This window comes from Grampus griseus (genome assembly GCF_964374135.1).
Source record: "Grampus griseus genome assembly, chromosome: 9".
Classification (NCBI taxonomy): domain Eukaryota; kingdom Metazoa; phylum Chordata; class Mammalia; order Artiodactyla; family Delphinidae; genus Grampus; species Grampus griseus.
The window spans coordinates 73,700,125-73,728,069 of NC_139003.1; the positions used below are offsets into that span (position 1 = coordinate 73,700,125).

General features: G+C 38.3%; 1 protein-coding gene across 1 annotated transcript in view; it reads left to right on the forward strand.

The window, feature by feature from the left end:
• Positions 1-27,945, forward strand: part of DNAH11 (dynein axonemal heavy chain 11) — a gene marked incomplete at both ends in the record, with an annotated part of 314,762 nt that overhangs the window by 236,176 nt on the left and 50,641 nt on the right. Inside the window, 2 exons of the mRNA XM_082661925.1 lie at positions 11,014-11,249; positions 12,454-12,576. Coding sequence (XP_082518051.1) covers positions 11,014-11,249; positions 12,454-12,576 — 359 coding nt within the window. The remainder of the gene's footprint in view (positions 1-11,013; positions 11,250-12,453; positions 12,577-27,945) is intronic.

Here is a 27,945-nt window from a genome sequence, read left to right on the forward strand (position 1 = left end):
TTCCCATCAATCAATTTATATGTTCCCATTGACTTAAAATTCCAAATGTGGAGTTCCATGAAGAAAACATTTTGTTTTGAAGAATAAAATAAAATTAATTGACTTATCCAAACTGTCTGAGCATTCTAAACATATAGGCAAAGCAAAAATTATAATTTTCTGATGCTCTATGCTAAACAAACATTCATTTTGACTATGGGCCTGTGTTTCACTGTGGGCCCACAGTTCTCAAGACCCCCATGTCTGTTTTCAGTCATCCCAATGCTCTCCCCTTTCCTCTTGAGCATGTAGGCATCATGCTGAATGAGAAACAGACCTTCCAATGTGACCAGCTTACTCACACTCATCTCTGAGCAGAGCTATGCTAAAGGAAGAAAGATTCCAAATTGTATAAATGACATCCTTTTGGAAGAGACTTTTCTGTCTCCAGGACCCCTGGCAGAAAGTGCTACATAAAACCTAAAAAATGTCTGTCCTATGGAATGAAGGTTTCCAGTTTCTGAGCTACTTACCTTCTACTCCTTCTAGATTCAGTCACAGCAAAGTGGAAAGACAGTCACATCTTTATGAACATGTGCCAGGGTCCAAGACGAGCTGCCATTACTTATTCATGTTAATTTTTTGATGAATTTTCCTTCAGCAGTGTTCCCTTATCCTGCCCTCCCAAGAAGCAACTCCTCTCACTGCTCCACAGTATAGAGGGTATTTTCTTACCCTATTACCCTCCTGAGTATCTCTGGCTTGTCAGTTTGACTTGGGTGTCCTGAGGATTACAACAGTTTGTAAATTAACCAGTCAACAAGTGACTATGATTTATGTCATTTTAAAAATCTCTAAACGAAGCATGTCATTTATTAACGACCTGTTGCCATATTTAAGGTAACCTTGGAGAGAAAACTCTTATAAAGTAAGCCAGCAATCCTTAATGTGTTCCTAGAAATGAAGACTTTATATTCTAAATGCGTCAAAACTCAAAAATCGAATGAACAAATTGAACTCAGTTCAAGTCAGAATTTCAAGGGGAATTATATTTTAACTTGACCCAGTGATCCTAAAGTTTGCTGGAAGAATATATTTTTAACAACACCAACATAATTTTGGAATAGAACGGGAAGAGGGCACTTATCCTCCAAGATATTAAAATATATTCTAAAGCTAAAATAATTACAGCAAAGTGGTTCTTCAAGGGAAGTAGAAAACGAGAATAGAATAGAGTTCAGAAGCATTTAAGGATGTAGAGAGATATTTGATTTATTTAATGTATGGTAATGTATAAACTCCCACAACTGCGTCTGTCACCTCCCAGCATTTCTACTCCTATACTGTCTTCCCTTCTGATGCTGTAAGATGGTACTTCTATTTAAGGCCAGCCGTTCGGGTTGTATTCTACTTTCCATCCCCTTTCCCTTCCTTGAGGACAATTCTAGACAGCTTTTCCCCTCTTTGTCATCAGAAATTTTTCTGTCTCAACTAATTCATTACTAGATCGTTCCCACCAGCATTCAAACTTACAGTTATATCAGTTATTCCTCGCATTAAAAAAGAATATACCAGTGAATTTCTCTTTGATGCCCCCTGCCCCTCCAGCTACTCCTTCATTTCTCTGCTCTCATTTACAGTCATCACTTCAGAAGAGGAATGTACATTCACTGTCTGTAAATCCTCCCTCCATATTTCTCAGTCACTCCAGAGAGGCTTTTGTCCCCACCGCTCCACCAAAAGGCCTCTTGTCAGATTTTGCTACCACGTTGCTAAGTTGAGTCGTTTGTTCGCCATTCTCATGTACTTAACTGAATTTGCTGCACTTGAGCAATCCATTCTCCCATAAATACTTGCTTCACTTGATTCTAAGGAATCACCCTCCCCCCATCTTCCTTATACCTCACTGGTCAATTTTTCTCAGACTTCTTTTTTGATTTTTTTTTTCCTCTTCTCCTCAATCTCTTAATGTTGAAATGACCCAAACTTCAGTCTTTGAACTGCTTTTTACTAGGTTCATGGCTTTATTTATGTATTTTTTTATTCTTTTTTTTAAAATTGAAGAATAATTGATTTACAATATCGTGGTAATTTCAGGTGTACAGCACAGCAATTCAGATATATATATATTCCTTTTTAGATTCTTTTCCCTTTTATTATAAAATATCAAGTATAGTTCCCTGTGCTAAGGTTCATGGCTTTAAATGCCACCTGGATACCACTAACTCCTGCAGCCCAGACAGTGGCATCTTCACTTCTGTGTCTGAAAGATGTTTCAAATATAGAACGTCCAAGCTGAAATCCTTATCTTCCCCCTAAAACTTCTTTACCTACGTATTCCTGATTTGTTTAATGGTAGGCCCATCCTTTTGTTAGCTCAGGCTTGAAAACCCTGGAGTCATTTTGTTGTCACTCTTTTTCTGACACCTACATCCAGTCCATCTAGGAAATTCTGTAGGCTGCACCTTTAAAATATATTCAGAATCTGACCACTTTTCACCACCTTCACCACTTCCATCCTGGGCCAAGCCATTATCTTCCTCTTCAGTTAGTGTGAAAACCTCCTAACTGGTTTCCCTGCTTCTACATTCGTGGCTTCTCTCCAAAATCGGAGTTCAACATATCAGCCAGTGTGACCCTTTAAAAATGCAAGTCAGATTAAGTGAGTTTTCTTCTAAAATCCCTCTAATGACTCCCCATCGCACTCAGAGCAAAAGCTAGAAACCCTCCAGAGGCTTATAAAACCCTATGTGATTTGGCCCTGTTATCTCTCTTTGTCTTATTACCTGTTATGCCTTTCCTCACTACTCTGCTCTAATCACACCGGCCACCTTCCTTGAATATGCCAGATACGCTGCAGCCTCAGGACCTTTGCACTAGCCGTTTCTTCTGTCTTGAAGTACCTTCCCTGAGGACATATGTTGTCCCACTCCCTTCCATCAATCAGGTCTTTGTTCAAACAACAGCTTCATATCCCTAGATGCGACTACAACCTTCATCCCTCAGCATGCCTCATTCTGCTCCATATGTTTCACCGTAACATTCATTACTTTCTAATACGTTATCTCATTTATAAAATTGTTATGGTTCATATCTTTTCCCTCCCCCAGAGAAGATGTAAGATCCATGGAAGCAAGTATTTTGCATGGTTTGTTCACTGTTCCATCCTAGAATGGTGCCTGGAGCATTGTGGATGTTCAGTATTCCTTTTCATTGAGATATAATTTGTATACCATACAATTCACCCATTTAAAGTATACAATTCAGTAGTGTTTGGTGTATTCATAGAGCTGTGCAACTGTCGTCACAGTCAATTCTAGAGCATTTTCATCACTCCGAATAGAAACCCTACACCCATTAGCTATCACCCCCAGTCACCCCATTCTTACTGGGCTTATACAACCACTAATCTATTTTATGTCTCTAAAGATTTCCCTGTTTGGAACATTTCATATGAATGAACTCATAAAATATGTGATATTTTATGACTGACTTCTTTCACTTAACACATTTTTAAGGTTCATTCACGATGTAGCCTGTGTCAGTATTTCACTCCTTTTTATGACTGAATAATATTCCTTAGATGGATATACCACATTACATTTATCCATTCATCAGTTGATGGGCATTTTTCTTGTTTCTACTTTTTGATTATTATGAATAACGTGGCTATGAAAATTTGAATTATTCATGTACAAATTTTTTGTGTGGACATGTTTCATTTCTCTTTGGTACATACCTAGGAGTGAAATTTTCTAAGCCATATGGTAACTCTATGTTTAATCTTTTGAGGAACTACCAGACTACCAATACATATTTTAAAATAAATGTGTGCTTAAATGTACATTGTGTATCAGTGGGGGAAGTAATGGATTATTCAATAAATGGTGATAGAACAGCTGACCAACCATTTGGGCAGAAATACAGCTAGGGCTCTCCTTCACGGCTTCATGTTAAATAAAAAGAGTTCCAAGTGATTTAAGTGTTAGAATGTGAAATAACTTAGAAACTGTAGATGAACTGATGTATAATTATAAAATGGACAGTCCAGATGAACATTACAGAATTAGTGAGGGGCCATATTATAACCCCATATAATAACCTAAGAAAAGAAGTTTGAACTTAATCCGAGGCAAGGGGAGTCATTGAAGGACTTTAAGCAGGTCTTGACATGATCAGATTATTCATTTGAAAGCTCACACTGGCCACAGAGGGAACAGGACTTGGAGGGGGAAGAGACTATTGTTATCTGTTAGAATGACAGTCCAGAAGACAATAAACTGAACAAAGTGATGAGAGTAGACGTGGCAAGCCAGGGAGTGATTCCAGAGGGGGCAAGAAAGAAGAGTTGATGAAACAATGCAATGGATTGATGGGGAGAAAGTAAATATATGAAGGTGCTATTCCCTCAGATTAAAATTAGTTTGAGAGGACTTCCCTGGTGGTGCAGTGGTTAAGAATCCGCCTGCCAATGCAGGGGACATGGGTTCGAGCCCTGGTCCGGGAAGATCCCACATGCTGCAGAGCAACTAAGCCTGTGCGCCACAACTACTGAGCCTGCGCTCTAGAGCCCACGAGCCACAACTACTGAGCCTGAGTGCCACAGCTACTGAAGCACATGTGCCTAGAGCCCGTGTGCTCCTCAAGAAGAGAAGCCACCACAATGAGAAGCCTGTGCACCGCCACGAAGAGTATCCCCCGCTCGCCGCAACTAGAGAAAGCCCTTGTGCAGCAACGAAGACCCAACACAGCCAAAAATAAATAAATAAAATAAAATTTTTAAAAAATTAAAAAAAAAAGTATTTCAAAGGAATTTGGGGGCTTTAGAAAGTGGTGACATTACATTATTAAAAACATATGTATGTAAGCACATTTAAAGAAGATTAAAATATGGATAAGGCTTAAAAAAATAAAATACAATACAATTTGAGAGAAAAGACAAAGAGTTTGGTTTTAGAAACATTGTGGTGTCTTTGAAACATTCAAGTGTCAATAACCAGTAGAGAGCTGGACAAGAGTGTTATTGGATGGGAGTCATATCTGGGAGTCATTGATACAAGGTAGTTCTTGGAACTATAGGTGTGGTGAGATCTTCTAGGGAAGAGGTTTAGAGCAAAGGGAGCTGAGTCAGTGCTGACATGTAAACAGGAATTCGAGGAAGTTGAAGAAGGCGCAGTCAGAGACTGGAGAAGCCCCGGGCAAGAATGCTGTCATAGGAGATAAGAGTAGAAACATGGGGATGGTCAGTGATGCCAAAGCCATAGAGACAAGTGAGAAAAGAACTAAGAACTAAAAGTGTCATCAGACTTGGTAATGTGAAGGTTTTTTGTGACCTCGAAGGTGTAACAAGCCAGAAGCCTGAGTTATTCAGGAAGTGAGGAAAGGAGGCAGAAAAAGCAGATTGTTCTTGTAGGAATTTGCCTGTGAAGAGAAGGAGATAAACAGAAGTGCCTAGTTAGAGACATGAAGTAAGTGAAGGGTTTGTTTTTTCAGTATGAATGAGACTAGAGCACGTTTCTATGCTTCCAGAGAAGGATGGAAAAGGAATTGCTGATGATAAAAGGGGGAAGAGGCCTGATCCATCAGAAATTGGGAAGAAAGGATCAGAATAGAGGAAAATGGAATGACCCTCAGGTAGAAGACGCAAGACTCCTTCAACTTAGGTGGGAGGGAAGGAGACAAAGGTGGACACAGGGAGAGATACTGATACAGGGAAAGAAAGCTGATGTAGTCGTAGCTGCTGGTCTCTCTTCTCTCAGGGAAGCTGGAAATTGCAGTGCCAGCTGGCCAAAGATAAGAAAATTGAAACTCAAAGAATGCTGTGAGGAGGATGGTGAAAACATCAAAAATACCCATCGAGAGCAGTTGGAGAGTAGATGTTAAGTGTTGCCAAGCAGCTTTAGGAAACCAAAGATGAATTTGGAAAGGATAAATTTGTAGTCACAGTAATAAAGCTTTCATCAGCAATACTCACAGTCCTGGAGCAGAAAGAGAAGACAGAGAATGTTTATTTCAGCCAGGGTACAAGACTTATAGGCAGATAAGCCAGAAGGAAAAGAAGACAGGGACGGTCGTGTGACAGTCAGAAAAATGATTAAGGAAACGAAGGCTCTGCTTAGGTTTGGTAGAGATGTGAGTGTAGTTAAAAGTTAATGGTTACAGTGTCCGTTGCAGCACTGTTTACAGTAGCCAGGACATGGAAGCAACCTAAGTGTCCATCAATAGATGAATGGATAAAGAAGATGTGGCACATATATACAATGGACTATTACTCAGCCATAAAAAGAAATGAAATTGAATTATTTATAGTGAAGTGGATGGACCTAGAGTCTGTCATACAGAGTGAAGTAAGTCAGAAAGAGAAAAATAAATACCGTATGCTAACATATATATGGAATCTAAAAAAAAATGGTTCTGATGAACCTAGGGACAGGACAGGAATAAAGACGCAGACATAGAGAATGGATTTGAGGACACGGGGAGGGGGAAGGGTAAGCTGGGACGAAGTGAGAGTGGCATGGACATATATACACTACCAAATGTCAAATAGATAGCTAGTGGGAAGCAGCTGCATAGCACAGGGAGATCAGCTTGGTGCTTTGTGACCACCTAGAGGGGTGGGACAGGGAAGGTGGGAGGGAGACGCAAGAGGGAGGAGATATGGGGATATATGTATATGTATAGCTGATTCACTTTGTTATACAGCAGCAACTAATACAACATTGTAAAGCAATTATATTCCAATAAAGATGTTAAAAAAATAAAGTGGTTAAACATATGATAGGGTTTCTCAAAAAACTAAATGTAGAATTACCTTATAATCCAACAGTTCCACTCTGGGGGATCTACTACCCAATGGAAGTAAAAGCAAGGACTCAAACAGATGCTTGTGTGTTTGTTAATAGCAGCATTATTCACAATAGCCCAAATGTAGAAGAAATCCAAGTGTCCATCAGCAGATGAATGGATAAAGAAAATGTAGCGTATACACACAGTGGAATATTATTCAGTCTAAAAAAGGAAGGAAATTCTAACGCATGCTACAACTTGGATGGACATTGCAGATGTTATGTTAAGTAAAATAAGCCAGTCATGAAAGGACCAATATTGTATGATTCCACTTATATGAGGTACCTAGAATTGTCAGCTTCACAGAAAAAGAAAGTACCCTGGTAGTTGCCAGGGGCTGGGGGCAGGGGGTAACGGGAGTTACTGTTTAATAGGTATGAGGTTTCAGCTTGGGGAGATGAAAAAATTCTGGAGATGGATTGTAATGGTGATTGCACAACCATGTGAATGTACTTAATATCACTGAACTGTACACATTAAAATGACAAATTTTATGATATGTATGTTTTGCCACAATGAAAAATAGGTGATGGGTAAAGGACTGCATGTCTTAATGCTATTGCTAAGAGTAAATATTATGTTTAAAGGTATGAGAGAGGTATAGCTAATCATGGTTAAAGAATTGGGTATTAGATGTTTAGATTTCAATAATGAAACAGTTTCAGATTATTACAAGGTCTGGGATAGCATTTCCATCTAAAGAAGGAGATGGTGTAATACCCTTCCAAAATATACCAACATCATTGAGGGTGTGGGGTATGCAAGGGAGACTAGGCATGGGGGTGTCGTGTGATCTTCCCAGCGGATTCTGATATTTTCCCCTCCCTCTGCCTCCTCCCCCAGAATGCTAGAGTGGAAAGGAAATGTAGAGCTTTGGCATGAAGGATGTCAAGGCTGGAGAGTGGATTCATCATCTCCACGAGCACTGAGGTTGTCACAGATTGATAGGCAAACTTGGAAAGTGAGAAGGACCAGTGGCTAAGGCTTTAATATGAGGAGGATACCATAGAGGATTGTAGAGCTGGACTCCATGGGCCTCAGAGGTGGCATTTTTCCTCAAGGACAGAAGAGCTGTGGTCTTGGAATGATGTGCAGGGGAGTAAGAAGAATGACCACTGTTACCCACACACATTTTTTCAGTAATGGGAATATTAAGAAAATGAACTGTCTACTTAAGAAAGCCCTCAAGGGAAGTGAGACCCTAGAGCATTGGTTCTTGGACTCCAGTTTCACATTTAAATCATGTAGGAGTGAACTTTGAAAACATATAGATGCCATTTGAAGTTGAATCATTAGAGATTGGGGGTGAGGGGTATGTTGGCAGCTTTGAAAGCTCTCATGTGATCCTAATATACAGGCTGGGGTTGAGAGCCACTGCCCTAGTGAAGAGCTGGGTTTTAGCTGAGACAAGCAGGTAGAGGGAGCTAGAGAGTTTGGCCCCAATAGGACTAGGATACCATAGGACGTGTGGGAACAGTTGTCAGAAAGTGTGACAGTGGGGGCATGAGTTTGGAGGATGGCATGGGGAAGAAACAGAGCAGCGTGGTGGTAACTGAAAAGGACAGGGACAGTGGGCGTACGTGGCCTTGAGGGTCCAAATAAAATTGTTACCCAAAATTGTTTCCAAAGTTATCGTCTGCTAGGCAGACAAATGAAGACATGGACAGGTTCAAGGAGGCATTTGCCCTCCACTCATTAATGTGACCTAGCAGTTTATAGTCAGAGCAAATACATGGAAGTATTATACATGGAGTTAACTTTTCTAAGCTTCAGTGTCCTGAGCAAAAAGAGAGTGAGAGAGACATCTACTTGGCAGAACTCCAGTAAGACTTAAGTGAGGCAATGAACAGAGTGAAAGTATAAGAGTAAATTTTGTAAGCACTTAAAACCTTACGAATACTGGTTGTTTTGTTACCGTCATATTAAAAGAAACTGGGAGTCTTACCTCATCAGGAAGTTCCCTTTTATCCTTTGGAATATACCACTTGGTCAATTCTCAGAGGATCCTAATAGGCGTTTGGTGTTAGGATTAGTCTAGCTTGGCTCAGGGTATGTGCTTCCAACCTGTTCTTTTCCCTCTAGTAAAACTTCTTAAGACGGGAGGCTGTTTCCCTTTTTTTTCAGCTCCATCCTGACTGACCACATGCTGCACTATTTAATGAAGCAATTAAATGGGTTCTCACTGAATTGCTAGGCTGACTTTGGACTCCCTCTTCGCACTTGGTTTCTGTTTTTGCAGACTCCTTCAAGGAATTGTGCAAAGAAGAGTGGACTAAAAAGAAGATAACATATGAATTGAGGTTTATTTTCCCCACTCTAAACCTAGGTTAAAATTACTGTGAAAGTGATAACTGTATTGCAACTATCAAAAAATTTTTTGATGGAAAAATTTCTCTGTGTCACGCAACTGCCTATTTGAATATCATACTGTAAAGCAAATATCCTAAACTTTGTTTCTAAACATTTAAGTCTCAACGTATTTTAAAGTATTTATGATATTCTATAGTGTGAGTTACCTGCTTTGTTTCCCCTACTAGGTTAAAGTGGCCATTAACAAAGGGGGACTTCTCTTTGATCCCCTGAACTGTACTCTGTACACAGTAGGTGCTCAAACAATTCAAGTTGTTGAATTCGGACGCAAGATCTACACGCTTACTCTTTATAGCATCAGAAATTAAAGTTATTTTAAGCCTCTAGTTGTTTGAAGTTCTTTGTATTAAGTAGAAGTTAAGAAATTAAAGCCATGGAGTTCTTGCTAATAAGAGGATGCTTATTCTGTAAGAGAGCGATTTGCTTGTGGAGTCAGATATCAAGGCTGCTTGCTCCTATCACTAGGAGGTAGAGTTTGCTTTATTTATAAGATACCATTGTCAGTAGGAACAGTAGACATATTATGCTAACTTTTCCTATACTAACCTCACGTTGCATCCCAGCTTTATTGTGGGAATTCTTCCAGCATTCTGTTTGCTGAAGCTTTGTGGGCAACCAAGAAATCAAACCCCTACTGCTGCTACAGCCTCCCCTGCCTACTTCATCCAGGTCGGGCTCTTACTGCCCTCTCTTATGGAGGCATGTTTCCATGTTAGCCCCCCTACCCAGCCAGGGGACTAGTTCCTTATTCATCTTGCTGATAGTGGTGTCTCCACACATATGTAGGAGGTGCTCAATAAACGTTTGGTCGTTGATGACTGATCGAATAAATTCCTTAATAAATTCCTTTCTAGAATCTTATTTATTTTTTGTAAAATCAGTCCACTTTTGTAAAGAATTGATGCTTATCTTTAAAACAGGTTTCCAAAAAAATAGGTTTCTTCTTTCTCTCTTTTAAAGGAGGCAAGTTTGGTTTTTTTTCTTTTGTAAAACAATTTTTTATTGAAGTATAGTTGATTTACAATATTTGTTAGTTTCAGGTATACAGCAAAGTGATTCAGTTATGTATTTATATTTTTTCAGGTGATTTTCCATTATAGGTTATTACAAGGTATTGAATATTGTTTTCTGGGTTATACAGTAAATCCTTGTTCCTTATCTATTTTATGTAACATAGCTTGCATCTGTCAATCCCGTACTCCTAATTTATCCCTCCCCCAACAACTCCCCACTTTGTAATGCTTCTCTTCACAGTCACACGGTAGGCAGTTCCCTCTCAGAGGAGAGGCTGTAGTCAAAGTTGCTGGGTACCACCACAAGCTGCCGGAGTTCCAGCGGACTGAATAGATTCCATGAACCCACCCCAGAGAGAGAAGTCATCTCTCTGTAGTGTTGATCTGTAGAAGAAAGATGAAATGCTGGAAGCAAGAGAGTGCAATGTAGCATTGCTTATGTGGGATGGTTACTCCACTGGGCAAATATTATGCATTTCTGTTGTCCTGCCATCCTTGCTGGAGTCTAAATTCACTCTCACCTTGTTGGGGCTGCTATAGGTGTGTATAGAGGGCAAAGTCCCTTTTGCTTGAAGCCAGATAGATGCAGGAACAAATCAGATGTTGGATGCTGCAGTTGACAGAATCCCAAGAGGTGAACAGGGGGCTTATCGGGTCGAATTGTATTTCATGATGAGAGTTTTATTTGGCTTTTGAGAGTCAGGAGAATTTCTGTGTGTTCTTTGGGCTTTGGTCTGTTGTTTTCTTGTCTGTTGTGCTCTGCCACACTGACAGTTTATTGCCTTCAACTCTGATTTTAAAGGTCTCCATCCCAATAACTGAAGGCCTGGGCATGATTGCCTTGTTGACGGATGATGCCACAGTTGCCACCTGGAATAATGAAGGACTGCCCAGTGACAGAATGTCCACGGAGAACGCTGCTATCCTAACACACTGCGAGCGCTGGCCCCTGCTGATAGATCCCCAGCAGCAGGGAATTAAGTGGATCAAGAACAAGTACGGAACTGACCTGAAAATCACACATGTGGGCCGGAAAGGGTATGTGAAACCTGAAGGGTTGACTTTCTGTTGAGCTGCCGGAAATGGGTCTGACTTTTACCAAGTCCTGGCATTTCTTAGACCTCGCTGCCACTTTGAAATGTGATAGTTTGGTACGACTTGTTTATCTGCATGCTCCCGTTTCCCATAAAGTATCTCTGTTGAAAGGGCATTTACGTTGGGTGGCATCCACTTACCTGAAGAAGAAATTAGTTGGAAGGTTAGAACAAACACTGAATGTGAGAGGAAAAATTTCCTAAGGCCAAGAATGGTAATACAATGTATTATAATCCTTGTTTAGGACTTTGGCATATGGTAACCCAAGAATTGTCAGCTGCACCTATAGGTTTAACGATGGTTCCAGTTATATTCCTGAATATGTACTTCGCCTACAGTGGGTATTTAACATGGCTCAATTCCCAACAGAGTGCCTGTAGATAATTTTTCAGTCAAGCTTTACATGTCACTTTTGAGAACTGAATCTACTCTGAGATTTTCTGTCTCTCGGTCCGCATGATAGTGTTTTCTGATAAGTAGAAAGCTCTCTGGTATGTAGTTGGTCTTCAGTTAATGCGGAATAAATAATTTTAGTCATACTGATACTTCACTTTACCTCTCCATCATCTTTTGACATGTAAAATGGAATAAGGAATGTCTGCAGTCATGCAGATAAATGGTCTCTTTGCTTATCTGAATACTTGGAGGAAATTATTTTTGAATGGAAGAGACTATTTTTGGAGAGTGGGAATGAAATAAAAAGATAGTTCACCACTTTACATGACTGAATCTAAATGTTTAAAAAATGAAAATTTGATAAAGCCACAAGGCATTTAATATAATTTTAATTTTTTTTAATCAAAAGAGGACCTATTGAGTACATTTAAATTTATAATGTTTGGGTAGGTTACATTTATTTCAACCATGATTACTATCAAAAGTAAGTAATTTTTACATGGACTCATTAGTTCACACTACTGAATTTCACTTGGAAAAATATAACTGAAATTTACCTCAAAATCTAATCTTTAATTTCCATGTATTCTAGTTGAAGAAAACACTACTTTACAAAATATTTAGTTTTCTCTGAGTTAGTTTGTTCCATCTAAAGTATTTACATTAAATGAAATACAGTTGAGTATAAATAATTTTGGACACTTTCCCTGTGCTCATTTACATTTTTTCTTGATTCTGACTGAACTTTAAGGTTTTTGAATGACATTGAAACCGCTTTGGCCTTTGGAGATGTCATCTTACTTGAAAACCTTGAGGAAACGATAGATCCAGTCCTTGATCCATTGCTTGGCAGGAACACAATTAAAAGAGGAAAGTAAGTATTATTGAATTTTTAACATACATTTTGTGCTACATGTGAGTTTGATCATCAGCTTCTATTTCTTGGCCTCATAATCACGTGTAATCTATGGGAATATTCTTGGTGATGTTTCTGAGTTTCCATTCCAAGCCTCCTGCATTCTAAGACCAAAGCAACCTTGACATGATCCAGATGTTCAGACTATTTGTTTGGTGGATTTAGATTCATGTTACCCAATTCCTGATTTATAGATTCCAAAAATGCATTGTCACAAATCTGAGAGTAAGTTCCTCCTTTATTAGTTGTTCCTTCATTAGCTTCTTTATTAGTTGAATGTTTTTCTACCTTCAGTACTTTGCAAAACACCTTTAGTATGTTTGCCTTAACTGCATATTGCTTGTATCCTTATTTACTTAATATTTTTAAAAAACTATTTTAAATCCACTCTATTTTTTTTTTTTTTTAACTCAGCCTTACCCCAAGTCATAGCATCTATGAAATCATGGGTTTACTGTGCTGGTTCTGTCTTTCCCTATACATTCAAAATATATATAACCATTAGAAGGAAAAGAGTTCATTAGTGGACCCATAAGATCACCCGCATACCGGCAGTGGCGGACTGGGCACACCCTTGGTGAACCCTACGTGATGTTCCAAATGCTGCCATCCCCCCGGACACTGGCTGTCCAGGACATTCTCCCAGGGGCAGCGAAGCCGTTTCCAAGGGGGCATCACACACTTTCTATAAATGTGTAAAAGTTCAGATGCAGCACTTATGTCTCTGAGCCTGTGTGGGGCTCAGGGGAGATTGTGGCATTCCCACAGCTCTCTGTGCCTCTTCACTCAAGAAATCAACATTGACTAGGCTTCTTTCAGTGGATTTCCTTCTCTTTTTTTTTCTCTTCACAAAGGTGTAATTCAGAACTTCCCCAACACCCTTCTTCTTTGATACCCACTCTCTGCCTCAAAGGTGTCTTGTCTCCCTTTTCATCACTAGATTATTCCAGTCAGTTTTAAGTGGAAATAGGCCTATTTAAGGGTGACTAACTTCTATTTTGTAAAAAGTCTCTAACTGATTAGTATTTATTATACAATTCACCAACTAAATCCATTTATAGTGAGTGACAACTTATAATTGTTTAATAAACCAAAATTTACCCAGACATGCATTTAGAACAATCTAATAACGCCCTTGACAAACTGCAGCTCTAACATAAATATAATTGTAGCTGTGTCTGATGTGTTAAAGATACAGTGTAGAATCTTGAATGTCACTAAAGTGAAATCCTTGTTATTAAGGTTCTGACTCTATTATGAAGACCTAGAAGTTTTGTCAGTGAAATAATATTCTCTTAGCTTTAACTTGGACCTTCAATAACACAATTTAGGTGTAAGAAAATTAGTCTCTTTCTCTCTGTATTTATGTGTATATATATATATATATATTTTGATAATCTGAAATTTCCAGAGCCTGATAAACTTCAGTCCTGACTTTTTTCTCAGTGTGGTTATAGTTAAGTGTAAGTAAGAATCCCAGAGGGTTTTTTTTTTTTATTTCAGAAACAAATTATTTTACATAAAGCATCAAATTCTTTATCACAAAATATCAAAGCAGGACAATTTATTCCAAATTAATAATATTTCCTGAATAAGCACTCTCTATTAGGCTTTATAGAATTCCTCATATCACTGTAGCTTTTTTTAAAAGGTCAAGAGAATTTTAAATGATATATAATAAATGGTGTTTATTGCATGCAGTTGTTACCATAACAATTTTAGCTCCTAAACTCTTATGTGTGGAAACAACCACTTTTTATGAAGGTAAATTTAGATGTTTATCTCCAATTTTTTAAGATGTTTTTAGAGTTTCTTTATTCAGAGAATCTGAGTCATTGCATATTCTATTAGTCACTGAATAAACCTTCTCTGAGCACTGCTAGATGCCAGGCACTGTACTGGGGGCTGGAGATTCAAAGCATGATAAGGTACAGACCCTGCCCTTAAGAAAGCTACATTTCCTTAGGGGAAAGTCAGACCTACAAACAGTAAAAGTAATGCTTGCCATTGGTGTGGTGATAGAAGTATGCATGATAGGGAATCATCAGCCCCATAGTGGAGACCCGGGAAGGCTTTGTGGAAAAAATTGCATTTGATTATATTTACATTTAATGTGAGTTGAAAGGTGAGTGGGCATTTGTCAGACAGAAAACTGGGAGAAGAGAATTCTGGAACAAGACAGCTAATACCAAATAGCAAAACACACAAAACAGCCCAACAGCTTTGGGGACCTGCAGTTAGGATTCAAATATGTAGAAAGCCCCATTTTGGGGGTGGGAAAGGGAGGTGTATGGACTCAGAGAGATGAGATTGGATTATCAGTACCCAGAATGTTGACATCCTTGTGTACCCACAGATGACCATAGGTTGGCCTTGGGTGATAATGCTTTTTCCCCAAAGACATTAAAGGGGTCCGTTCCTATCAATAACACTAGTTGACAACAGCAGTGGTTTTTGACCAAAGGACCTTGCCTTCCTGGAGTAACACATCTGGAGTTTCCATATTTTCACTTGAAAATCATGAGCATAAGTCAGTGGGGAAGCTAGTGAAGACTCTTAAGCGTGTTAGGAATAATGAGATCAGATTTACGTTTTTGAAAGGATGCTGTTGGCCGTGTGGAGTATTGATTGAAGGCACGTGGACCTAGAGCCAGGGTCCGTCCAATTAGCAAACAATTGCAATATTCCAGTTGAGACATGATACGAGCCTAAACTAATCCAGCGACAGTAGAGGTGGAGAGGAGAGGGCAAACCAAAGAATTCTCAAGGAGTTAATGTCATCAGTTCATGGTCAATAATGGGATTTTGTTAGTAGGGAAAAGGAAGGTTCAAGGTGATTTCCAGTCTTCTGCCAGGTTAAATGATGGTATGGTTTATGGAGAGATGTGATATAGGAATAGGAGTAAGTGCAGGGAAAGAGGTAACTATTTCACTTATTAGACATTCAAAGATTGAGGTGCTACTTTAAACATTCTCGAAAAAGTCTAAGAAGCCATGGAATACATGAGTATGGAGCTTAAAATCCTGGCTGAGCATGTAGATTGGGGAACATCTCCATAGAGAGTTGGTTAAGCACCATAGAAGATGTGATTATCTATGGAGATGCTATATAGTCAGAACAGGGAACATTCACTTCACAGAATGGAAAAATGGGGCCTGAAAGAGCTTAGTCACTGTCTTCTTGGATGCTCAAGGCTATATGAAATTTAATGCATGGAAACCTAGTTTCTTAACCAGATTTTCCAAATACATAGGCACTACCATCTTTCAGTAGAATTCCTATGAATTCTCCTTTGCCAGTCTGACTCTTCCATTCTGTTTTTCCCCTAAACTGTTTATTTTCTCATTTATGTTTTGTTTTCATATCTGTACCTTACAGTGTAGTTTAGGCCATTCATTTCTTCATGCTGACTGTAGTGATCCCTTTACATCCTTTCTCTACTTACTTCTCTCCACCCCAGAGAGTGGTTAAAATAATTTTTTTTAATATTGCTTGTTTCATCACTCCCCTTAAGAATTCTCTATTGTCAATTACTTTGAACTGAATTAAAGCTTTTCTGTGAAACCTGCAAAATGCTTTACCTGTTTGATACTACTGAGTTTCCCTTTACCAACCTCATTTTTCATTACTTCACACAGATAATCCCCCTTTCTATAATGTGCTATTTTATTTACCTTTTCTATCAATGCAAATCCCAAATTCACTTCATTAGGAATTTAACTGCTATTCAGTCAATCAAATGGGAATTTAACTTTTCTGCATTTAATGCTTCCCATGCATACTGCATGCTATACTGTGTGACTGTCATTTTGCCTTTATATGTCATTCTTAAAATATGCTTAAATTCTCTTCTATATCCTTATTAGATTACAAGTTCTCTATGGAAAAGAATCATACTATATGCCTTTAAAAATATGGTTAACTAAAATGAAAACAAAACAATAAAAACATAGACTTTTATTTCTGGCACTGTGGCAGATTAGATATGTGAATACTGGAAAACAACTAAATATGTTAGTTACATTATTAAAAACACTTTTTGAAGTGTATCACTCAGTTGACCAAAAAAAAAAAAAAAAAAGTGTGACCAAAAAGCAGGAAATAGAAAGATAAGGAACACCAAAGCTGTTTTTTTCCTGAGGGTACCTGCTAAAACCTGATAATATTGGGTTTCTGTTTTGATGGATGTACAGAGCTTGGACCAAGTCTAGGGCCTATTCAGGGTGTGGAGTCTGCTAAGAGATTCTTGCTTAATGCTAGAGTGTCAAGGGGCCATACCTTCTATTTAAGGGCAAAAACCAGCACTACAGAAAGGAAACTTTCCTTTCTGTACTTTGGTGCTGGGAAGAGATGGAAAAATATCCCCAGAGAATTCCTTACCACATCCATCTTTCTTATGAATGTTTAAGACAAATTTTTATTTATTTATTTATTTATTTATTTTTCCGGTATGCAGGCCTCTCACCGTTGTGGCCTCTCCCGTTGTGGAGCACAGGCTCCAGACGCGCAGGCTCAGTGGCCATGGCTCACGGGCCCAGCCGCTCCGCGGCATGTGGGATCTTCCCGGACTGGGGCACAAACCCATGTCCCCTGCATCGGCAGGTGAACTCTCAACCACTGCGCCACCAGGGAAGCCCCAAGACAAATTTTTATTACTTGTGTGCCCTAAAATACCTCAAACCATTAACTTATTTTAAAGTGGCCTTGGGTTGGTCACACCCTAGTGCACTTGGCAGAAGCCAGCAAAGACCCTCTTTGGTATAATGTCTGTCAATCTAGACTTTAGAGGATTGTGAAAGATCTAATTCAACGGTACATGGGTCCACAGGCAAAAATCACAGAACACACGAGGAAATAAGGCACCATGAGCAAGAGCCAATAGAAACATCAAATAATAGAATCCTTATTTCATTGCTGCTTTGTTTTATATTTTATTGTTAATAAGGATATGTTAATTAGCCTTCTGTGAATGCCTGTTGTTAACTTTTGCTAATATTTTCCATTAAGTTTCTCATCACTTTCTTTAATGCCTCAATTTTTAAATTTCCACTCATTGTACTCTTTCTTATCTTTTAACATGAATTTTAATTCATTTTCTTTTTTTATTTAATTTTTATTTTATATTGGAGTATAGTTGATTTACAACATTGTGTTAGCTTCAGGTATACAGCAAAGTGAATCAGTTTTATATATATATATATATTCTTTTTCAGATTCTCTTCCTATATAGGCTGTTACAGAGTACTGAGTAGGGTTCCCTGTGCTATACAGTAGGACCTTATTATTTATCTATTTTATATACAGTAGTGTATATATGTTAATCCCAACCTCCTAATCTATCCCTTCCACCCTTAAAGAAACATTGTTTCTTTAAGCATGCGTCTCTCCATCACTTCCATAGGGAAGAAAAGTAAATACAATGGGAAGGGAAGGAAAGGGCATGAAAGTAAATACAGTGCTCAACCCATTGTCTTGGTTGCTACATGTGCATTTTCAAGAGAGACTTTTAGGACTATGAGGTGGGGTTTATGCACTGTGTGGTGTTGTTAGAAACTAGCATTGGGGTTCAAGTAGTAAGATGGAACTTGGGTCAAATCTTAGTCTGTTGCACTCTGGTTTGGTGATTGGGGGTAAGTTTGGTTAACCTGTTTTTCTGTTTATGTTTTGTCATCTAGTGAGAAAAAAATGCGAAAAGCATGGCACATACAGATATTCAATATGTATTATTTCCCTTGAATCTTTAACGAGTGATGGGTATAGTGTGTGGGTGATTGGGAGCATGGACCAGATGTTCAAACAGACCTAGTGAAGTAAGACCTTGTCTTCAGACATGGGAAGTGTGGATGAACCATGAGTTGAGTCACAAAGCGTATCAGCAAAAAGGAGGGGTGGGGAGGGGAGGAATCTGTCATATCTTTTGATGTTTTAAGTTGCCACCTAAAAGCAGTAGAGGGTTTTGGTTATTTAAATTTTATTATTTAATACTGATACATATATAATATATAGAAGTTATAAATCATAATAATAATTTAGACAGGTATCTGCCATTCAAATTATGAACTGAAAGATGACCAGTATTCTTTAATCCACCTTTGTGCTCCTCTCGTTTCTAATTCTGCCTCATCTCCAAAGATAGTCAGTATTTTAAATTTCATCATCACTTCATTACTTTATTTAAAATAGTTTTATCATATATATGCATTTTCCAAAACAATATACTGTTTATTTTTGTATGATTTGGGACTTTATAAAAATCCATCGTAGCTTATATAGTTAAAAGGGACTTGAATTTTTTTACTCAATATTATGCTTCTAAGACTTAGCTATATTCTTACTTTTAGCTCTAATTCTTTTCATTTAACTCTAATCTCATTTTTTTCACTGTTATATTCAGTGGTGTGGCTCTTTCTCACTTTATTGAATATTTTTATTGAAGGACATTTAGGTGATTTTCCGATTTTTTGCTATTTCAAGACACGCTGCTATGAATATTAGCATACTGAATACTCATATACGTATCTAAGGGTGCACACAGCAAGGGGTTCTTCAGAGTTTATATTCTGGAGTAGAATAGTTGGGTTCTAGAGAGTGCGCACAGTAAGCTTTAAAAGAAAATGCCAAATTGCTTTCCAAAGCTGTACACATTTACATGCTCACCATAGTAGTTAAGGGTTGTGGAGTCTTCCAGAGAACTGTTAGGAACTTTCATTCTTCTGCTGTTTTTTTCAATAACACGAAAGATTTGTATATTTAATACTATTAGCTACCTCTTCCTATGAGGAACTATTCCTACCACCTGGGGTTTTTTCCCCACCCCTTTTTTTGAGTGGAAGAAAATGAGGACACTCCAAATTTTAAGAATAGTTTTATTCATAAAAGTTTTGAAAGTACTTTGGAATAAAATTTGGTATTTTAATGACTGTATTGTTTTTACCTCACAAGAAGTATGTTTAAGCAAAGCAAATGCTTTTTTGTTCCTTCATGTAAGTTTTAAAAGCGAGAGAGGAACTTTTTAAAAATATGTATACATTTGGAACCTATAAGGGGATATAGAAAAAAAAGATTGGTAGAAATAGGAATTACCTTTCTTTTAATACAGTAAATAAAAACTGGGAGAAAACAATGGAAAACAAAATTAATAGAAACATGTTGATATGGTTTTGTTTAATAATAGAGATGCCCATCGGTAAACAGGAACAGAAAACTATTGACTTTATCTTGATCCCATCCCAAACTAATCTGCATGTTTGTCAGCTTTCTAATAGGTCTTTTCTGTTCTGATCTCGAACAATGAACATTTTACTTGGTTTTGTTTCCATCCCCTTCTATCTTTACATTTCTATGTTACTCTTGGAGATCTCCTGTGGAGTTACAAATATGTTACCCTTTGTATTGTAAAGATAAAATAGCATTGAAAACAAGCAAAAGAAAGAGGAAACAACCCGCAGGGATTGCAAAACTGGTGCATTTACCTAGAATGTCTGTACTGTATTATCTTCTCCAAGGGCATGTGGAATAACACTTTCATACCCCTGAGAGAAAGCCACATCCCTCAGAAGGTTTTTGGCTATTTATAGTGTTTTTGTTTATTTTAGTTCTCTTTGCTCTGGGGGCCTTTAAAAAAAAAAAAAAACAGTATTAGTCTATTCTTCCTAATAATGAATGTCTGAGAAGATGCTTGTGATATATACAGCATAGTCCAAAAGTTGAAGTTCATTAATAATTGGAATGTTGTGGAGTATGAAGTAATGAATACTAATTACTCCTTTCATGTCTGACAGCTCCCTGTGGACCAATACATCAGCCCAGACTTTAATTTGGCTGTAGTAATGGTTTCATCAATAGCACATTAAATCTGTGTTTGAGAAGATATACAGTTGAACCTGACCCACACAGTAGATACCCAGTCATAAAATGACCACAGGCTGACAACAGCTGGGTAATTACAAATAATTAAATCCACCAAACTCCAGATAATCCTAATCTTAACTAAAATATATCATATGGTATCAATCGACAGAAAACCTATCTGGGAAGTTTTATCAACACGTATTTTTTCCAAAGCAAATTTACTTGCTTACATATTAGAGAAGCTGCTGATCTGTAAAGCATCTTCATAAAATTCTCTCTCTTTAATCTTTCGAATCTCCCCAAATATTACTGAAGTACTTTTTGAACTTTAATTTTGGCTGGAGTAACCTTACTGCAAGATGTATTTCAGCTTGTTCCTGAGCATATAAATGTTTCTTAAAGACAATTTATACTTCATTCTATATTTAACTTCATATGGTTATTCTTTTAGTAATAGTCTTTTAAGTAGCATTTCCTAGAAAGAAACTTAAAACTAATAGAAATATTAGCTATATGATAGAAATTTCATTTTTATAGAAATAATCAAATGAGAGACAGCATTTTACAGATAGTATTTATTTTATAATGACTAAGTTTCCTGAAGGTTGTGCTAAAATTAATAAGAATTGTTTTAGTTAGCAAGTTTCCAGTTTCACTATGATTATGTCGCTGCTCTTGGAGTTGCTGCCATGCGTTTGTTCTGTAGTTGATTATGGATCTCTTTGAATGAGTTCCTGGGTGAAATTTAAGATAGAACCACGTTAAATTAAACCCCACACTGAATAGAACACGCTCTCTTGAGCTGGAAGCTTATGGTTTTTCAATAAACTCTGGAGTGATGTAGTTCTCTCATTATGTCCCTAGGGGTAAGTATATTTTTATTTTCAAGTCAGTTCAAGCCCGCATCTGGTAGAATTCGGCATTCTAGTCTCTCCCAATTTCTCAAGTTGAAAAAACAAAGTTTAATTGCAGAAAAAACCTCCAGCAACCTTGCTGTCCCTAAATTCAATCTAAAAAATTTTAGGTGTAATATTCAGGGTCTACAGGTAGTGCATCTTCTCATTCATCTTGCTAACATTGTTTGACTTTATCTGAAAGAAAATATCAAACAGGGCCACAGATTCATAACCTTTAGATTCTTTTCTTTAAAAAAGCAATTTTCTAAAAAAAGAACAATACAAATGGAACCAGAATTTCATTTGTCATGCTACATTATAATGTTTAAATAAGGATATATTGAAGTACATTTATAAATATATATAACATGTATGTTTTATACATATAGGCTATATATGTATATCAAAGGGGAAATAAGCTATGATTTTATTCGCTTTTTTTTTTCCCTGTTCAGTGGTATCTGGACTCTTGTGACTTTAATCTTTTTTTAAAAAATTCTAATCGAAGTTTGCTTTTATCTTAAGAAGGACATATTGGTTATATTAACTGCATGAAGCAGTGAGCCAACTCATTTCAATTCAGGACTTTCTTTCCTTCCTTTCCTTGAACATCTGGCCAGCTGTGCAGCTTTGAGCCGAATCCTTTCTTCCCGAGCCGGGTTTGACCACCTCGCTCCGGCCTTCCTGCCGAGGTTGTTAAGTAACCCCTCCCGGCTGCCTGCACGGCACCTGACCCTTCAGCTCTGGGCCCAGCCAGGGCTATTGCAGCTCACAAGTCTAATCTAGAAGCTTTTCATTTGAAACAGCGGGACATGCAGTAAGGTTTTTAGATGTCTATTGAGAAGGTTCTTTGCTTCTCCTGAGTGTGTTTTTTTTCCGCAACTCCTGGAACTATTTTATTTACTTATCTCAAAACCCACCTGCTATCTCTTCACCTTGACCAAGCAGCTCCAGTGAGGCCTGGAGAATGGACTTCCTCCTATTCAGAGAATGTGTTAGCTCTCTGAATCATCCATCCTAGAGGGACAACCTTCAGTATAATAATACAATATTTTCAAAAGTTTCTCGCCAAACTGTGTTGTAAGAAAGGTTTTGCAAATGTTTTTTAAAAATAGCATTTTACTGCAGCCATTCCTAGTACAGACTTGGATCTGCCCCAGAAGCAAGTCCTTATTCTACATTGAATATTGCTGCTTTTCCATGTCTGGTTTTACATGGCAATAAAAAATAATGGCAGTTTTGTTCACGTAGTAAGAATATCTGATCACTAGAGAAATTCATGTAGGTTTTTATGATCCAAGACTGAGGGCGTTTTCAACAGTAGCTACACTAAACCTTGAGAACAGTGCCAGTAGAAGTGAAAGACATTTCCTTAGTTTCTAGACATATTTCTCAGAAATAAGAAATGCAGATTGTAATCTCAGACTTCAGACTCTCATCTTGGTTATTTTGAGATGATGCTGCATCTGTCAACTCACAGAGATTCTGGTTTTCAGGTAAATCTGAGAATTGGGAGAGATGTTCCCCCAAGTCTATCACAGAAATGCTGTGAACATTAGCCAAGAAATTATTTTCAAGTATTTTAAATGTAATTGCATATCCATCCTCCAAAATAGTAATGACCTCCCATGACTTGAAGAAATTACAGATCTTTTCATCCCCATGATAACTTTTGGCTGGATTGTGAATAACCTTTGAAAGAATTTTGAAATTCCCAAGTACCTGATTTTTATGCCAACCTGACACATGGAAAACTAAATTTATAGTCAATTTATAGATGATTGTCTTTGTTATACAATAACTCATTCAACATTACAATAATTCACTGAGCATTTTGGCATACTTCAGTATTATGTTTTCTTTTCCTGAAAGCCAGAAGTTAGAAAACTTCTGTAAGTAAAGTTTTTTACTTTTAAAATTTTATAAATTAAGTAATTCATTTTATGAAAATATCCATCAGAAATTATAGCCCTTGGGTTCAGGCTGGGCACCTCGATAATCAGTGCTAGTCTCTTTTATAAACAAGGACAGCATGTCTAACCAAAGATCAGCTGGGCATGTCCTCTGAGCTGTGTCCTTATTTTTTTTCCTCTGGTGGTCATTGATTGTTACTGAGTCAGTCATATTCTCTCAGTACTCTCCTGTGATCAGTGGTCAGACAGGTCCACAGAGGCCAGGGTTACAAGCTGTCGTCATCAAACAGAGCAAATTACCCTGCAGTGGGATGCAGTGAACCTTATACTAGGAGTCTAGAGACCCAGGTTCCGGTCCCATCTCTGCCACTGAGCTATATGACCTTGCACAAGTCATAAACCCTTAAGGTCCATAAAAAAGAATCCATTGAATGATCTCTAGGGGCCCTTCTGGCTCTAAAATTACAACTCTGCTAGGTGAGACAGAATGTGGACAGCTCACTCTCTGTCCTATCCAATTAAAATATGGTGTTTTCACTGGGAAAACCCATTTTATTTCAGTTGCGAGTTCATATAATCAGTCTGTCATGTCCAAACCAGCACTTCTCAGCCAGAGAGAAAAGGGGGCAGGAGGAACCCAGTCCCTTGGAGGGATGAGTAAAAACCCTCTGGGAGCAATTCCAGCCCACATTCAGAGACCCCTGCCCTGCTTGCTTCTCACTGCGATGCAGTGTCAAGGGCCCGAGTCCTGTTCCTGGGGGGCATGGGGCTGGAGGGTGGGTTAAGAACTACAGTTTTTACAGAATAGCTGGAAGAGAGTAGAGGTCCAAGTTTCAGGTTGCCCTTCCCACCTGCTGTTGCTTCTCCTTGGCTTTGAATTTCAAGCGCTCGGAGCTGCCTGCTGTGTTTTCTAGAAGTTACAAACTCTGGACTCCTGTCTTTCACAGAAACAACACAGTGATTGTTTGCTTTTCCCACCCCTCTGGTTAACTCCATTGTTTTTTGGATCCTTCAAGTCAAGAGAGAGCGCTAGCCGTCAGTTTATTTTTCCCAGATCAGAGATTAACCAAAAATTAACCTAGCAGCAATGACAAAACCCACTGAGTCATTATGTAGGTTTTGCCTTTCATAGATCATAAACACCCCAATTGAGGATAATTTACTATCCCTGGGAAATGTAAACCTATAAAGTAATGTTTCAGAGCAAAATAGAAAACCAGTTTTATAGGCAGATATCCTTCTCTTTGCCATCAGCACGGCAAGTTCCCCGATTAACTGACTCTTCACAGAGAAAGTCAGCTCTGTCCCTCTAGCAGATGGATTTCTGGTTCTCAAACTGGGGTATGTGAATGCCTCAGGGCATATGTAGGTATGCAAGGGAGGTTTAGAACCATAGAACCATCTGTCAGTCACCTTATGGAGTGTGGCTCTAACTGAGATGTTTGGTTTAATACATATTTGATGAGTTAAAAGCTAGTGTCACCTGCACCCACAAGCAAAATTGTCAGAATCTCATGCTCCGTATTGGCCAGTCCCTCACTTTTTTTTCTCGGAAACCTAGAGAGGGAAGCACGCTTAGGTGTAGTGGCTAACTGGAAAAATTGTAACTTGCTGTTACTGGGTAGTCCAGTGGCATTAGCTGCTGTTGCACTGAGAGGAGAGGATGCTGATACCACTAACTGGTGGACCCTCTAGCGTGGCGATGGGCAAGCAGCCTGTCTTGATGTGGCCCAGGAGCTGAGGATGGTTTTAAAGATCTGTCAACAAAGAAACATATATGGCAGAGACGTATGTGGCTGACAAAGCTTGAAATACTTACTCTCCGGCCATTTACAGAAAGAATTCTCCAACTCCTCTACAGGGATTTCTCCATGAGGCCTCAACACCTCTGACTTTCAAATGTGTTAGTCATCTGGGTTTTTTTTTTTTTTAACTTTTTGTTTTACATTGGAGTACAGTTGATTTACAATGTTGTGTTAGTTTCAGGTGTACAGCAAAGTGATTCAGTTATACAGATACATGTATCTATGCTTTTTCAGATTCTTTTCCCAGTTAGGTTCTTACGGAGTATTGAGCAGAGTTCCCTGTGCTGTACAGTAGAATATGTTAGCCTTCTTGCTAGGGGCTTGTTTTGGTTCACAAGTACCCTCTCCATCCCCACCCACTGCACACACCTCAAATCTGAATTGCGTACCGCAGTTCCTAACCCTGCCACAGTGAGCTGTCCCATTAGACAACAGTAATGAAAATACTGGACTTGATTCATTCAGTGTTCATTTAAATGTACATTTTTCAAGTGAAAAAATGTTTAAATTCCTTTTTCATCTGGGGATAGAGGTTAGTGGTTAAAAAATGAAGTTTAGGAGATGTGAATCAAAACCCAGTGAAAATTCATAAGCAAATTCAGTGTGAAATCACAGAAGGTCGTGATAGACCTGGCATTTCTCAGAGTCACTACACGAGGGAGGAATGAATTCAAACCAAGATGGAGCAGTAGTCAGAAAATCACAAGACGACGTACACAGAGGTTTATTTTAAAGTATGAGTTTTGTTATTGTGGAGATGTAAATGAGTATAAACTTTGGAATGGCTTATGTGTGAGAACCCCAGGCAGTAATTACATGAAACCATCACTCCTGAAATTTCCATTAAGAGCCAATCATGAAAGTCTTGAAATCTAGGCCAATAGTAATATAGTGAATGACACTAGCAAAGAAAGATTTTCTCAAAGCTATTTGCAAGATCAATTTTGGAAACCCTTGGACAGGGAAGCTCCATTAATGGGAGAAATTTTGATGGTGCTGTCAACGTAGATATGGTTGAATATGTCTTCAGTCAAAAAGAAGCAGATTGACTAAGAAAGGTGTCCTTATCGATTAAGACCATCCTGTAACACACCTCACTAGGCTCAAAAGTGAAGACTGAACCTCTGAGAAACTATAATTAGCATGGTTACTTACCTTACAGATTGATAAAAGCTCAAATGTAAGTGACTGACCTTTTGTTAGATTGTTGTTCATTTTTGTTCACTTTTGGTAACCCCATTATGGAGGTGTAATTCACATACCATACAACTTAATCATTTAAAGTGGGCAATTCAGTGGATTTTAGTGTATTCACAGCACTGAGCAGTCATTACCACAATCAATTTTAGAATTGAAATCCCTAGGCAACCACTAATCTGATTTCCATCTCTATTGATCTACCCCTTCTGGACATTTCAAATAAATAGAATCATACAATATGTGGACTTAGATGTGATTGACTTCTTTCACTTGTTTTCAAGGTTCATCTGTGTTGTAGCACGTGTCAGTACTTCTTTCCTTTTTATGGCTGAGTAATATTCCTTTGTTTGGATATAACACAATTTGTTTATCCATTCATGAGTTTACAGACAGTGGGTTGTTTCCACCTTTTGGTAATTGTGAATAATGCAGCTGTGAACATTTGTGTACAAATTATGTAGGGACATATGCTTCCCATTCTTTTGAGCAGGTACCTAGGAGTAGAATCACTGGGTTACATGGTAACTCTATGTTTAAGATGGTGAGAAACTGAAAACTGGTTTTCAAATTGGTTGCACCATTTTACATTTCCATCAGAAATGTATGAGGGTTCTAATTTTTCTATATCCTCACCAATACTTGGTCAGTGTTTTTTTTTTTTATAACCATCTAGTGGGTGTGAACTGGCACCTTACTGTGGCTTTGATTCGCATTTCCCTGATGACTAATGATGCTGACCATCTTTTCAGGTGCTTATTGGACATTTGTAGATCTTCTTTGGAGAAGTATCTATTCAGATCCTTTGCCTTTCTTTTAATTGGGCAGATCTTTGATCTTTATATGACCGGACATTGTAGGCACTTAATACATATTTTTTTTTTTTTTTTTTGCGGTATGCGGGCCTCTCACTGTTGCGGCCTCTCCCGTTGCGAAGCACAGGCTCCGGACGCGCAGGCCCAGCAGCCATGGCTCACGGGCCCAGCCGCTCCGCTGCACGTGGGATCCTCCCAGACCGGGGCACGAACCCGTGTCCCCTGCATCGGCAGGCGTACTCTCAACCACTGCGCCACCAGGGAAGCCCCATATTTATTTATTGAACTGGATAAGTAAAAGAATAAATGAATCGGTATGTAAAATATTGTAGTCATATACCTATTATGAGAGAGTAAGTAATAATGTTAGAGGAAAGACCATGCTTGTTTTGGTAACGCTTATAAGCCCTAGTGTCTAGAAGACTCTCTGACAGGCTGGCACTGTGTAGGTGTTCAGTAACTGCTTGCTGAGTGAGTGAATATTTGGTTGCAATATGTTTCATGATAAAAAGAAATAACTGAAGAAATTATAAGGTAATGATTATCTTAATGAGCATATCAACTGGAAGATATGTGCAAAAGTGTTAAGTAGCAGCCACTCCTTGGTTCACTTTTAACAATTGGCCTGTAGTTCATTTATCTCTTGCTGTTCTCAGTGTTTCACTTTAACGGTGATGTGAATACCCTTTTTTTGATCGTTTTTTTTTTTTAAAGGGAAGTATGTATTATACAGATATACTGGCTTAGAAGAGGGTTGACACCTGAATTAAGCTTTTTTCCTTCTGGAACAAAATTAAACACTAGGAAGTCCTAAGTGAAAACAAACCAAAACTTGAAGACTTCACCATT